This window comes from Xiphophorus maculatus, chromosome 23, assembly GCF_002775205.1.
Source record: "Xiphophorus maculatus strain JP 163 A chromosome 23, X_maculatus-5.0-male, whole genome shotgun sequence".
Classification (NCBI taxonomy): domain Eukaryota; kingdom Metazoa; phylum Chordata; class Actinopteri; order Cyprinodontiformes; family Poeciliidae; genus Xiphophorus; species Xiphophorus maculatus.
The window spans coordinates 15,797,347-15,812,026 of NC_036465.1; the positions used below are offsets into that span (position 1 = coordinate 15,797,347).

General features: G+C 42.8%; 1 protein-coding gene across 1 annotated transcript; it reads right to left on the bottom strand.

Moving 5' to 3' along the window:
- Positions 1-6,667: 6,667 nt before the first annotated feature.
- Positions 6,668-13,009, bottom strand: LOC111606994 (solute carrier family 43 member 3-like). The gene is made up of 13 exons (XM_023328665.1): positions 12,917-13,009; positions 12,370-12,635; positions 12,068-12,197; positions 11,045-11,091; positions 10,891-10,967; positions 9,933-10,025; positions 9,714-9,853; positions 8,771-8,880; positions 8,552-8,695; positions 8,285-8,392; positions 8,010-8,196; positions 7,002-7,125; positions 6,668-6,914 (listed from the first exon to the last, which is right to left on the bottom strand). The coding sequence occupies exons 2-13, from the start codon at positions 12,554-12,556 to the stop codon at positions 6,801-6,803; spliced, it is 1,461 nt and encodes a 486-aa protein (XP_023184433.1). The 5' UTR covers positions 12,557-12,635; positions 12,917-13,009; the 3' UTR covers positions 6,668-6,800.
- Between the last annotated feature and the right edge of the window lie 1,671 nt (positions 13,010-14,680).

Genomic DNA, 14,680 nt, shown 5'->3' on the forward strand with positions numbered 1-14,680 from the left:
AACAATACCAGACTTCCATTGATATTGCAAATGGACAGGGTTTACCCCAATCCACCACACCAGAAGATTTTCACTCCGTCAACCTGGGGGTACCGCACCAGACTGACTTTGCATGGGCAATCATTGTACACCTACATCACAGTACCCGCCCCAATTGGGTACAACCACGACACATGGAACGACCAAGCATTGAAAAACGGCACCGCCCACGGCCCGTTTCCTCGGCCGGATTATTGGCGGGTGTTCCACTGGAAGTGGGCGTGGAGGGGGTTGGAGCCTGATTTGCCCTACCCCTCTCCAATATATAAGACATTGCAGCAGGGAAGAGCCACCAGGCGGGTTGCAAAGAACCCTGCCACCCAAGGCCACCTCAAGGTTTTGAAAAAGATCGGTGCGACGCTTGATACAGCGGATCCTAGGGAATCACTAAACTGGCCCTTGTACTAACCAGGATGGAAGAAATCTACATGAGGCGCAAGCCTACAAACCCGAGTTTGCTGGATGTTACCTCAGATTCGGACAGCTCAGCTGACACTGACGACGACTCGGAAACCTCTAACGACCCATTGCTACGGAAAACGACTACGATTACAAGAAAATCCCTTTGCCTGAAAGGGCTGCTAACGCTTCTAGCCCTGCTGTTTGCTGCTGCTGCTCTCGCTACTATCTTCTACTTCATCGGAGTTGGACCGTGGTATCTTACGCATACAAGAGTCACTTATGGGCATTCCAAGTATGCCACCTTCAACTGTTGGAATACAAGCACCACGGCCATTTTTGTGCCATGGGACAACGACACTTCTGTCCAGAACCGAACCGGACTATTCGCCAAAGACAACGGTAAAAAGTACGTGGAAAGCCGAGCCTTCAAATTGAACGACTCCACCCTAGACGACCTTCTGAATCGTACCTGGGAGATCTACGCCTATGACTTCCTCGACACCGGAGCGCTCTGCTGGATACGGGTTCTACAACGCAAAGAACGACGGACCGTCAGATGCAACTGGATTCATCCGGATCGAGGATTTCCAGAATGGCATTGCAACATGGCTTGTCGGTCGCTACTACTGTTGCCAAACCAAGGGTACTGGGATACCGAAGTAGTATACCCGGCCCCGCACAGGTCCTCAGGCTGTCGAGCCTGGCTCCCACGAGGGGAGTTTTGGGGAGACTATCACCTGAATTGCAGAGAGGATGTCAACATCACTGAGCGAGAGCAGGTTAACAGGACCTCCCGAAATGACTTTCGTGACTGGGTGACGAAGCCGCCTCCCAACGGAAGTTTGACTAACATTACGGCCTTCCTGATTCGACAAGGTCCTACACGGTTTATGTATCAAGCCGACCAACAGCACTGTTATAGACACCACTTTAGGTGGTTAAATGCTTGCCTCTGGAATAAGTTTGTAAAATGTACGGGCCAGAATTACATAGTTTTAGCTGTGGAAGAATACTGGTCGGATTTATGGCACTCTGTACGCTCAATACGTACAGAAATTGAAACCTGGCTGAATAACACATTCCCATGGACATACATAGCCAAAGACCAAACGTTCTTTATGGGAGACTTCCCGGAGGGAACGGTTCGCTCTCATGCGGGGTTAGAGGAGCTACACATTGCCAATTTGCGTACACAACCCCTTCCAACTCCTGATGACCTTCTGAGCACTCCTAAAGGCGACTTTGCAAAGATTGACAAATGTGTCGCGCAAAGTATCTTTGACAGCCTTAATAACACTTGTTGGGTGAAAACCCACTCGTCACCACGATGTGACCTCGTACAAACTAGCAAGGCCTTCTATTCCACCTGGAGGTACCACTGCCCTAGTCCTGACGTCCTTCCAACCGTTAAATGGGCTTTACGAGCATGGTACGAAGACTATTCTCGGAATTGGGAATGGGAATGGTGGGGACTCCAACAAGAAGAACTTCAAGCCTGGGTCATACCCTGTCTCAGTGAATCCACCAATTATTGGATCAAGTACCAGTACCTCGCCACCGTTTATTCCAAGGAACGTATGATTTGGCCTGGACTCTTTTGGAGACCCGACAACTACGTCAACCCAAGACCTTGGCGCATGACTTGCAAAAATAACACAAGAAACATCCTCGAATGCGTAATTGGTTTGGATAGAAGACCCTGCCAAACGGTTCGCGGTTGGGAACGCTACTGCACAGAGCATTATGCAGATGAGTATGACACTCACTCTTCTGAAGTTACTTGGCGCAAAATCAATGGTGCATGGCGGAGGGCAATAGTGAGCGGACAGACCTGCACTGACGCTATCCTAGGATACCATCTCCAGAAGCGCAAGAGCATTCTGGGCCTTCCAGTTCCGTTCATCCCAAATACCCTTATTGCCATCGCCGAAGGACATGCTTTCCGAAAGAGTCTGTGCGAAGGGAAAGTAGACTCAGGGTTTGACTGGCTCGGACCTAATCTTTTGTATTCCAATCTCACTTGCACAATCTCTAAGGAGATTTGGCAGAAATGTGGCGAAGGAGCGGATCAACATGACTGTTTCTGGTATGAAACTATGGGTGCTACAATCGTGACCGCAATTACCGAGGTTGTCGAAGAGGTTGCTAGTGTAGTGGAAGGAGGCCTCCACATTGTTGAACAATGGCTGTTGAGTGCTTTGAGTATGCTGTGGCCATACATCTTGGGCCTCCTGGGTGTGGCCGTGGCTTTAATAGTTGGCAAAATTGTCCTGGAGGTGTGGCTGAAAGCACTTTGTCGTTGCAAATGGAGGGAGTACCAGCCCCTCCCCCCAAAGGAGGAGCCTACTTCAGCATAAGAGAAAGCTGTCGTGTGCCTGCGAGCCATTCAACCCTCGCTGCTGCTGCTGCCAAGACCTGAACCAAAAGAACCATCATCGGACATCATGGAATCCAACTCTTCAACCAACACATCGAACCCCAACTCACTTTTTGCACCAATTCAAGTGAGTACCCTTGTGCACTTAGGGGTTACCCTGGCCTGGGTACTCTACTGCCACACTGGTTCCTGGCCCAGGGGACATCCAATGCGGATCTTCGTTGCGCTACAAGGCTATGTCAAGCTTATCCTACGACCCATCTTTCTCCACAAATGGGGGTTGGCTTCATCCCTCTTCGCTTGTTACCTGATGGGCCGTACCTGCATCAACTGGCGCAGGGGAGTTGTGGTTTGTCTATGGCTCATCACCGATACCGCAGCCCTGATACTGGAGCTGGCCCTTGGGGGCAACCAGGCTACCAGAACCGCTCCACTTAAGATTCTCACAGCTATTTTAGAGGGGCTTTTCGCAGTATCCATCCTCGTCTACCTAGCGCACCAAGCCTTGTCCATCAGGGGTCGGAGTAGGCGAATCTGGCTGCAAAAGTGGATAATCCTGGCTCTCTGGGCAATGGTTTGGGGGATTCTGGTGGTCTTCTACTGGCTTCACGAGACCTCAGACCTGGCCATCGTTGTATGGATGATGACCTATGCTGCCATATTCCATGACTCAGCTCATGTTTATGATCTGGGCGAACCAGCTCCAGATCATGAAATTCCGGTTCCTGTGATTAATTCTCCTTGGCTCGCAGCACAAGCAGGCACACGAGCTTAAACCAGCCTACTCTCTCAGCTTTTGCTTTTGCATGTTTGTTGTTTATAAGTGAATATACTTAATTAGTAACCCCTAATCATGAAGTTACCGAGGTTGCAATTTCTCTTCAGGCACCGATCTGCTGTGTGGGGTGTGGAACCCCAGCCGAATCCTATGGATTCGTCTGGGTGGCATCGTTCGCCCGGTGGTGTCACAAATGCGTGTACAACCATCTTGCTGATGTAACGGCAATCCTCTGCACCTCAGGACGGGAGGATTTGCCCTACATTGCGGCTTCCACATCTCGATCCCTGGAGCGGATGCACAAGATCGTGTGGACCTCTGCTTTTGGCCAAGCAGACGCTGACCTTACAACATCTCCGATGCACAGGGGCCTACTGCTGCCCGTAATTCACAAGTTATGGGAACACCAGCTTACTCGCCAATGCCTTCCCACTCTCCATCTTCTGGATGGACGGGTTGTGGCTGTGGGCGAATACCTTCCACCTAAATGTCCCATGTCTCCGGACTTGTTTATTGACATCGGATGCCAAACCAGCAGTGCGACTAATGACAGTGGCACCCAAACTGAGATTCTCAGTTTATCTCGCCAAGCATGCCAGCCTGCGGACACCTTCTCCCCATCATCTCCATCGCAGGAACCGCAGTCAACGGAAATGGATTTCCAGGATCTACTGACGGAGTTGGAGAGCTACTGCAACGACCCTTCAACGCTGCCAGACTTCAAGGTAGACCTACCTTCGACCTTGCAGCCTCCGCTGGAAGGCGAACACCTTCCCGTTTCAGGTGAATCTCCTCTTGATAATGAATTGGGCGCGGAGCTCTGGCTTTCCCCTCCGTCTAACCTGACGGAGTATGAGGTCGTGGATACCTGGACACCTTCATCATCTCCGGTAACCTGCTATGAGCGAGACATCCTAACCGCTCATTGTGGCAATGGACTTGACTTATTTTGACTTTGGACTTTGTGTTTTCTGCGAAGCACTGTCCGATCTCAAGGAGGGGGTGTCAAGAAAACTGGTATGGGGGTTGAGATCTATCCAGGTACACGCAGAAAAAGGTGCATGAAGGCCTGAAAGAAATAAAGCAATCTTGTGTTTTGATTTATAATGATTAAGTTGAACATGTATGAGTACAATCCCTAATATGTGTATGTGTATAGGTGACCACTAAATGATTCTGAAATGTATTTCTGAATACCATAATAGTATTAACAAATAATTATGGATTGATGACTTATAATCTGAAAGAGAAGTGATTAATTTTTAATGTATATCAGAGCTGAGATGATTTGAATGATTTACAGTTGATTTAAATGATTTTAATACTAAGATGAATGTGGTTGATAATGTTAACAGATAAAGAGGGGAGTTATAGGAAAAGAGGAAGTGGAACAGTACAGTCAGCAGGATGGGTGAGGCCCGGCTGACAGGAAATGTCGCAAGTTGGAAAAAGGAGGAACTTTTTACTGGACTCAGCAAACAGGATGGCGGCCGGGACTTTCCACCAGAGAAGCAGCAGATGTTCAGGAAGTCACGCAGACCAAGCTCTCCACACACACACACACAGTGGAGAAAAAGTATAAAAGAGGGCTGAAATAAGAGAGCAACGGTTCTTTGTCTGCGGCGCTGGAGAGGAGTCGACACGGGGAAGCAGATTGAGGAAACAGCAACGGACCGCACCCTGGAACCACGGGAGACTTGAGACTCCGCGCCGCCAAGAAAGGACAAGTTCCGGACGTCCAAGCCCTGGTTTCTGATTCGACCGTCGGTCTTGCCTCAACCCAAATATATTGCAACAGACTTGGAGAAAAGACGAAGGTCCCGGAGGGATAAAAGAGCTGGGTTTTCAAAGAATTTGGACCCGTTCTGCTTTGCTACTATTCTAAGGAGGACTTTTCCACATAAGGACAAAGACTCTGACCAAGGCTTCTGAATGTTCCTGTTGCTAAAGATCCATCATCAACTGGGTGTGAGTGAATCTGCCCACTAAAAATCTATCACAGAACTTGCGACATAAGTTAGGGAAAGGAGACAGGATAGTATGTTTATACATGGTGATTTTATTATACTGCTCTTGAATTATATACAATTGATTATTGATTTGTATGTCACATATCCCTGCTTAAGCTTGCTTAATAAATTCATACTCTAAAATTCTGATGAGTTTGGTGGACATTGAAATTAATTGAGTCGTTTAATTATTTTCCAGTTCTTTTAATAAAGGTAAAACTAATGTACATGGTTCTAGTAAAAAGGAGGCTTCATAATTTCCTTTGGTGAGAGTAAATAATGACCCTGGGACTTACATCCAAGTCACTAAAATTAATCTAGCCGGTTCCAAGAGCGAGTTATATTTTAGAAAGCGAGCTACCGTTAACAGAAGTGGTTATTGGAATTATGCAGCTGCGAGGGCTACTCAGCTGATTGTTCCTTAACTGAAAAGGGTTGTAACTTCTGGACCGGAGGTAGTTAGAGCTAGACGAATCGCTTTCGCCACCAGTTTGAACAGATTATCTCTTATAGATCTCTTTTAGGGTAATACCCAGGTCTCAGAGATTTTCCGGACCTCTTAGACAGAGAACTGGTCAGTAGTCAGCCCAGGAGAAGTTGTGAGGAGTGGGTGGGACTGGCTATTGCGTAATAACAGACATTGTGTAAAGGCTCTAACAGGTTGAGTGTGTGGATAAAATACAAGCCCTGTATTATACACAGATCTTTTAGAGCTGCATGAGACGGTAGACTTTGGTCTGGAATTAGCTGGTTGCTCCTGAGATTTCAGATCGGCACAGCTTGACAGTGTGACTGTGAGGATTTGTAATTTTATGCCTGTGTGGGACACTTAGGACTATCTATATAAAGAACTCTGGTTTAAGGTGAAACTGTAAAATGATCACAAAATTTACTGAAAATAAAGTTCTTTTAGCTTCTAGTCAAGAAATGATACTCGGGGGCGTGCTGTGGTGGTGCAGGGGGTTAGCACGCCCCACGTTTGGAGGCCTTAGTCCTCGACGCGGACGACTCCCGGTCCCGACGACCTTTGCAACATGTCTCTCCCCCTCTCCTCACCCTCCTTCCTGTCTGCCTACTGTAGAAAAAATACGAGCCACTAGCGCTGCAAAAACTCTTCGGAGAAAAAAAAGAAATGATACTCGACCACCATGGTGGAAAGCTTTAAAGAGAAATCACCATCCTCGTTTTGCACTCTTTAAGATGAAGCTTTGCTCTTTGCTCTCTCAGAGGCAAGATTTCGACAATGCATGTAGACGAAGACGGGATGCATGAAGGCTAACACGCTGAGCAGCGTCAGGCCGACGTTCACCTGCACACACATGAAGAGGGGAGGCCATGAGAGGAGGGTTCATAGCTGAATTAGGATACAGCTGGTACAGATAAAAACTGTGCTCACGTATAAAGGATCTCCACCCAGAGGTCCTTTCACCAGAGCAAAGCAGGGATACTGCAGCAGAGAAAACACTGCAGACAGAACCATGACCAGACCGTACAGCTTCCCAAAGTGGCAAGATGGAAACCTACAAAGATGCAACAAATTAGCCGTAAACATACATGATCAATTAAACTCAACAAAACCAGCACCAAATAAAGATCCTTCAAGGAGAAATCTAACTGGGCTCTGAGGCCAAAAGCTTTATCAGCAGGAGGGATTCCTGTAAACTAACGCGTTAATGCAATCAGCTGGACTTCCTTAGATAAACTTTAAACAATCTGGATTAGATCATCAACTGACTACAAGTGCCTTTCAGATTGAACTGTACTGTTTGTTACTTAATCTAAACATGATAACATGGTTAGGATAGAATCAGTTTCAGGTAAGGACTGAAACTGTCTTGTAAAATGCTTTGAGATTACATTTGTTTTGAATTTCTGCCGTTTAAATGAAATGAACAAAAATTGGACTTGGATACCAATAAACAGCTCGGCTGTCAGAATAAAAATAACATTTAAACTTTAAGATATTGAACATATTTTTCATTAAATCCTCATTGCTGTAGTAAAAATGTTTTTATAGGTTTGATTTAATGTTTCAATTATATGTGGAAAATCATAATTTTTACCAGATTAAAGGCTTGAAAACATGAGCCTGTTAATGCCCATATAATGTGTTTCATTTATGAGCAACTGAAGTAAATAAACTTTTAAATGTCATTCTAATTTATTGAATATGAATGCAGAGGTACACTAAGCATACACATTTTACATAGTGTATTATTCTCTTGGCATTAAAAACAGGATTAAATAAACACAAAATATTTCAGTTTCTTAATGTCACTGAATACAAGAAGCCAATCACAAACTACAAAATGTTTGTGGTTTCACTGTCAAACCATATTTATGCAAAATGACTTAAAATTAAGTCTAGCACCATGACAATTTCTGCAAATGCATCCATACTCACGCCACGCTGATGAAGGCTGCGTTGCCGCCGTAGAGGAAGGAGCGGTTCAGCACCTGCAGGATGAAGGTGAGGTACTGAAGCGGCAGGGAGGGGATGGAGGCACACAGAGAGAACAAGACGCACTGCAGCGCCGTCAGGAATAAAGAAAGCACAGACGCCCTCAGGTCGGCCTCATGCTCCGTCTCTCCTACGAGCATTGACAATCACGTGTAAATATATCACAGCATGGCTCCTTGTCTTTCCTGAGCTTCTCCTGTAAATGTCCAGCAGGTTACCGGCAGCCCGAGGTTTTCCCCTGTGTCTGTCCATGATGAGGCCGTTCCAGGGAGCGCACAGCACAGCGCACAGCTGGGTGAAAGCAAAGGCGTTGGTGTACTGGCTCACTGCACAGATACATGCATATACAAAAATATGGTCAGCAAACAATGTTTTGATAGGAATCCCACAGGTTGAGTTGACTGCAAAGTAGCAGCAAAACCTTCAAAAACGCAGCATATTGACTCAAATAATAATTTTTCTGATAAGAGCAAGGAAGGCGTCACCCAGAGAGGAATCTCCGTCTGTCAGCCTGAGCAGCATGGGGTTGAGGGTCCCGATGAACAGGAAGTGCCTGAGCTGCATCACCGACAGCCAGAGCAGGTGGCCCACAAAGAACTTGGACAGCAAACACTCTCGGAAGGTCTTCTCTGAGAGGAACAAACACTCAATAAACCCAGAGAAGACGGACCAGGAGCCAAAGCACAGAAAGACGGATTACAAACCTTGTTTTAGAGGGACGTCCTTTGTAAACGGTGTGTCCTCTGTTCCTGTAAGTGCACAGCTGTTTGCAGTCACCTCACTGCTCATAGTCTCTAATGGACCACAAGAAACCCTGCAAATAAATTAAGAACAAGTCAAACATGAAAGTCAGTCATAATTTCAGTTTTATCTTTCGTGAAATCTTTTTGTGTTTACTAGCCTCAAGATGTTCAGAGACATATTGACCCACAACCACCGCAATTTGTTTGGTTTGTCTAGTTATTCCTAAGTTATTTTTAACTTAGGAATCCAGAAATCTTTAATTCATAACTGTATACTTTGCTAACTATTTGAAATGTCTTTCAATCATTGGACTGGTTACATATTTGAAAAGACTGACTCACAATAGAGCTTGAGTTATGTATGAAGAGTTTGAGAAAATAAATAGTTTATCATTGTTTGTCTAACAGTAGCCCTGTACGGCAATAACACAAAGTCTTACCAAGTATTTTTGTCTAGTGTGCAAAAATACTAGACAAAAATATAAGTTAGTTGGTCTTGAAATAAGACCAACTAACTTAAAAGTTTGTTTTAAGTCAATAATTCTTGGACATAGATTAAAAAAGTACTAGTTCCACAGACATTTGTTTTTTTAAACTAAAAACTGAAAAAACATGTCATGAGTTCTTCTTTTAGTATAAAAAAAGTTTTCACTCTAAATAACTTTGAAAAATATACAGAAATAGATCGGTCCATGCAGAGGTAAAGGCACCTTCATGTCTGTCAAACAAGTAATCTAATTAATGTACAAAAAAATAAAGTCATTTTAAAGAGATTAAAATGAAGCTAAAGAAATCGCATTTCGGTCACAGTTAAAGATGCAGTTAAATAGAGTTATTATGCCAGTAGTAAAAGAAGACTTTTAAAGTGGCTTAACGTTGCTACACCCAGGAGGTTTGTTCGCACCCGTACGCGTAGCGATCAGGCAGTGGGTGAGGAATGAAGGTTCTGGGCAGCAGGAAGAACGTCCTGAGGATGTGGACGACGCTGCAGGCCGACAGAAAGAGGAAGGAAGTGCGGAGAGAGACGCCAGACTCATGTAACAACTGCAGAGATAAGAAGACTTAGTGGCATCCGTGAGCTCTTTACTCTTGTACAAAAACGTACTTTCTGAATGTTTGTCACCTTAATGATGAGGAAGAGTGCTGAGGAAGAATCAAAAGCTCCATTATAAAGATTGATTATGGTAGAGCGACGTGAGTCAAACAGGTTTCCAATCTTCAGGAGGCAAAAACAGATCAATATCATATTGAAGGTTTTGTACATATAAAACTTGAACCCAAAGGAAACTGAAACTGCATTTTGAAGAGTTGAACTTAGGGATACGATTAGGAGACGACACACAATGCCATCTTTCACTAAGCATCAATTCCTCCTGAGTCGACTGGTGGTCTGTCTACACAAGATCATAAGCCTGATATTACAAAATTAGCCAGAAAACTTACCAAAAGACAAACATTTCTTTGGAAAGTGGATCATGGAAGAAGTTAATAAGTGATCCTGGTCATGTGTTTTTTCTCTAGCTTCCTTTAGGGGATCATTTACTTACAATAAAAGTATTTTAGACAAAAAATTAGTCAGAGGAAGGACTTTAAGTTGTACCTTTTCCTAAAATTAAAAGTAGATTATCTTACCGTTAGCCTTTATAGACCTGCCATAGTAAATATGCACAGCACTGCACGACATTTTGAGTTAATAATATATTCCAAGCACTCTTCAAAGTCTGGAAAGTGTTTTTAGTCGTCCATTGTCTTTATTTGCACTCATCACCCCTGGAGCCAGAAGGTCATGGCCTGGCCAACATCTGTTTTGCCTGTGAATGAAGCCCTTCCACTAAAAACCTCTAAAAAGTTTCAAATCAAGTCCTCTCATCTGACTTTCTGCGAAAATTCAGCGCTAAGCATAATGAACAAACGTATCCTCAGGCAAACAGATGTGCCTAACACTATCACAGAGTTAAAAGATGCCATTCAAGCAACGAAAGCTTCACTCACAACCTGCGCTTTTTGAACTGCTGCACAGTCATTCCTGATCTTTCAAGAAAAAATATTGTGCTGACAGACATGTATAAAACCCAACGTACCTGCATGTTTGTGATCAGAAATAAAATGCCTCCCACAGCCAAAAGGGGGAGAGCTAGGAAGAGCAGGAAAGACAGAGCTGATGGAAAGGAGAAAAAGATAAGAAAGAGACGCAGTAGCTTGTTTAAGCTGGTAGAAATTATCATTGTTTCTCACCCGGTGAAGAGAGCGCCACCATCAGGGAGCCAGTGGTGTAAAGAAATCTGTTGAGAGATGGTACTGTCTTAGAATAAGCGAAACAGCACAGATCATAATTTTTCTTCCTTTTTCAAATGGATGATCCCAAATGAATCGATTTCACATCATCTCTTGTCCTTGTCAGAAAATGTTGGAGTGGAAAAGACACAGCAGGAGAAAAGATCTGTGATGTTTTGATCCAGCTGCAAGCAACAGTCTGAGCGTCTGAGTCTACCTTTAATTTGTTTTTGTCAACATATTTACTTGAAACAAAGAAGAATATTGTCTGTGCAAACCAGAACCTGGTATTTTCACACATGTTCAGGTTGCTTTGAAGTATTATTCAGAAAATCATCTATTAAGAATAATTCTTAGAAATGAGAAGATTCACCAAGTCCTGTTGAAAAATAAAAAATCACACCATTAATTGCATTTAAGACTTATGACAAAGAATGACTCCACTATGAAAAACACATAGATGCACTTTGCTCTACTCAGCAATCCCTATGAACAATCTCATGCTTTGTGTTGTTTGACCCGACATTTTCCAACCTCACATCAACATTATGCTACATGGTAAATGGACTTGGATCTAAATGGATTTGAGTTTGGCATAAAGTTGAAGATTGCTGTCTTTCAGCAACATTAATCTGCTCCAAAGATCAGAGAACAAACTGACGGTTGTCATGTCAACAAAACTCTAAAGTCTTCTGCAGTTTCTTTCTAGAATTACCCTGAATTTAACTCCACATATTTTCATAGAAAGTTTGTTCAGCTTCCCAACATCCCACAGCAACATCTTGTTTCACCATGATGTCTTCAGATTGTTGTGCACAGAGGTTTCTAACAAACCAGAACATCTGTATTTAAACTGAGACAATTTGATAAAGTCCCAATTGACTAAAGTTAGTCACTGTAAGTCTCTAAATGGATGAAAGTTTTAGAGGAGCATGCAGCAAACAAATGCATATCCCCGTGGTTTATAAACACAATTTTACTCACATTGCCAAGAGTCGAGCCACTGTGGTACCAAAGTGATCAAAAAGGAAGCCGTTGGGCAGCGCGAAAAAGTTGTTTATAAAAGAGGTGATGGTGAAAATAAGTGAAAACTGCTCATCTTGTGCACTGCAGTCTGTTGGTAATGCAGAGAAAGACATAAACAAGACAGTGGTGTATTTAGATGCATAATTGATAAACAGGTTATGCAACAATTTTGAAAACAATGCAGTAACATTTACAGTTAAAGCTTAAAATTGAGCAAATTGTGACGAATAAACCAGCAGCAGTGGAAACATCAAGCTGACCTAATATCTGAGTGCCATTGACTCCTGTTGTGTTAAAGCACAGAGAGCTGAAGTAGCCGTCCTCCTTGAGGACAAAAACAAGAGAAGCCCATCCGAACACGACCCCGGCGAAGCACAGACACTCCACCAGGCCCGTAACGAAGGTGAGGCAGCGTCGCACCGACAACTTGTTCTCCAACACCTGCATGCTCACTCAGATCCAACTATCAGCAGCAATAACAAACAAACTCTTTCACACAAGCAGTTTTAGTTTCTGCACCTGCCTCCTAACAACCAAGAGAAGAGAAAATGTCTTTACTTTGCTGGTTTCCTTAAAGAGAATAAAGGTTTGAACAAGTTTATGACACAGATGATGAAGAAGCACAGCAGAGCTAACGTTTTAAAGCAATATTATAAGGTAGAACAGAAAATATCTGCTGTGAGCCTGCAGGGAATGCTGCAGAAACACACATTTCAGTGACAAAAACTAACAGTTAATATCACAGATATATGCAGAATTAACCATTTTGCATTGCAAATGCATGGAAACCTGCAAAAACAAACAAACCTTTGTCAAGTTGCAGTTTTCTGAGAGGGTTGCCACAGCTCAAGATTGCCTCCCTTAATACTTTCAGGAAGAACAGATTCTTTCTCGGGTCAAGCAGTCCTCCTTTATGTAGAGCAGCTCTTCCCTCCTCTTCCTCATCCCACAGTTTCCTCCCTCTTCTCTTTCCCCTGTCTTCTTCTTCTCCCTCTGAAAAAGCCTCATCCTCGGGGTGTTAGTCTCTGAGTAGAATAATCTTTCCTGTTTAAAGTCACACAGCAGATGCTGCAAGGTCTGGATGGGCAATTTCTGTCACAGCGTCATGTGATGGAGACACTATAGATATAGAGGCAGATGGAAATGCTGATAGGTCTTATCAGTATTTAAAATGTGGCTGCCATTAAAGATAATGAAACTTTGACTGTGTTAACAAGAATTTGATCCATTTGAATTTGAGTGAAGTTGAAGAGCTTTGGTATGTCAAATGAAGGTTTGGAAAGGTGACAACAAAAGTCAAAGGATGAAACGGTTAGGAGGCACAAACATTAACCTAAATTGGAAAATACCACAAGACGGAATGTGACTGAAATGATAATGAGCCTAAATGTCAGTGGGATTGTTGATTACCATTTTCTCAAACCGAGTTAATTATGTCTGAATGGCTTTAATCGCTTTAACCCTGAAGGCCTAGATAGAGCAGGCCTGAGAGCAGAACAGAGAGAAAGAAATTAAAAATATATGTTTGAGTTATATGGATTATACGTCATGGTTGCAAGTGATGATGCAGAAAACTGACTTATGTTTAAGTCAGTAAGTTGATTTATGACTGCAGATAGGTTACTTACCAAAACTAAGACAAGTCCCATCATAAATCAAGAAGCCTGGTGCTGTTTGTCGTTCCACTGTGCCTTTAATTAACTGATTTATTAATAATCTGTTTTACAAAATGCTTCATGAGAATCACTTTAAAACTGTACATTTATCTAAACCTTTCTGTTGTAACTTACTCATTCCTCTGAAGTGGCTGCAAATCTCTCATTTTTGCAATTCATAATATCTCTACATTGGTATGTATCACTTTAAAATGAAAAACTGCCAGAATATGTAAAAAAGAAATAAAAAAAAATTTGAACGATTTATCATCTCTTGTCCAGCTCCCTTTATTTTTCTAAAACCAACACACAACCAGAGCTATGCTGTGGTCTGATGAAACTAAAATTTTAGCATTTGACCAAACTGACCATCTTTTCAAACAGAAAGAAAATGCAGCAGCTTGCAGACCTGAGAACATCATTTAAGTGACGGTATCAAGTTAAAGGATGATTTTCTGCAGGCGGGACTAATATTTTTCACAAAAAAAGATGGCATCCATTTAAAAAAAAGTAGTGGGGAAATTGCAAAGCAACAACTCAAAATATACAACAAAAAAGTAATTAGATAGACAAAATTCCTGAGGTTGCAGCAGTATTAATCAACAAAGTGTCCTAAGGAAATTAATGTCAGTCAATATTGCAGTTTCAATACTTTACAATTCCTCCTTTTGAAATGTAAGACTAATCCAGTTGCACATTTATCAAAGTTAAATGCATTTTTGGAAAACTCTCAGATTAACTCAGAAAAACAAACATTTTGATAACTGAAATGTATCAGGTTTTTATTCAGGATGGATTTTTGTACGTAAAAACGTGTCTGTACAATTGATAAGATAAGATAAGATAAGATAAGATAAGATAAGATAAGATAAGATAGATAAATCTTTATTGTCATTGTCACAAGGACAACGAAATT

Excerpts from the sequence above, each read along its gene's own strand:
- LOC111606994 (XM_023328665.1), bottom strand. The coding sequence starts at position 12,556 with ATGCAGGTGTTGGAGAACAAGTTGTCGGTGCGACGCTGCCTCACCTTC. Across the intron at positions 9,854-9,932 it reads CACTCTTCCTCATCATTAAG|TTGTTACATGAGTCTGGCGT; the intron begins GTGACAAACATT and ends TTATCTCTGCAG. Across the intron at positions 8,881-9,713 it reads CCTGATCGCTACGCGTACGG|GGTTTCTTGTGGTCCATTAG; the intron begins GTGCGAACAAAC and ends ATTTATTTGCAG.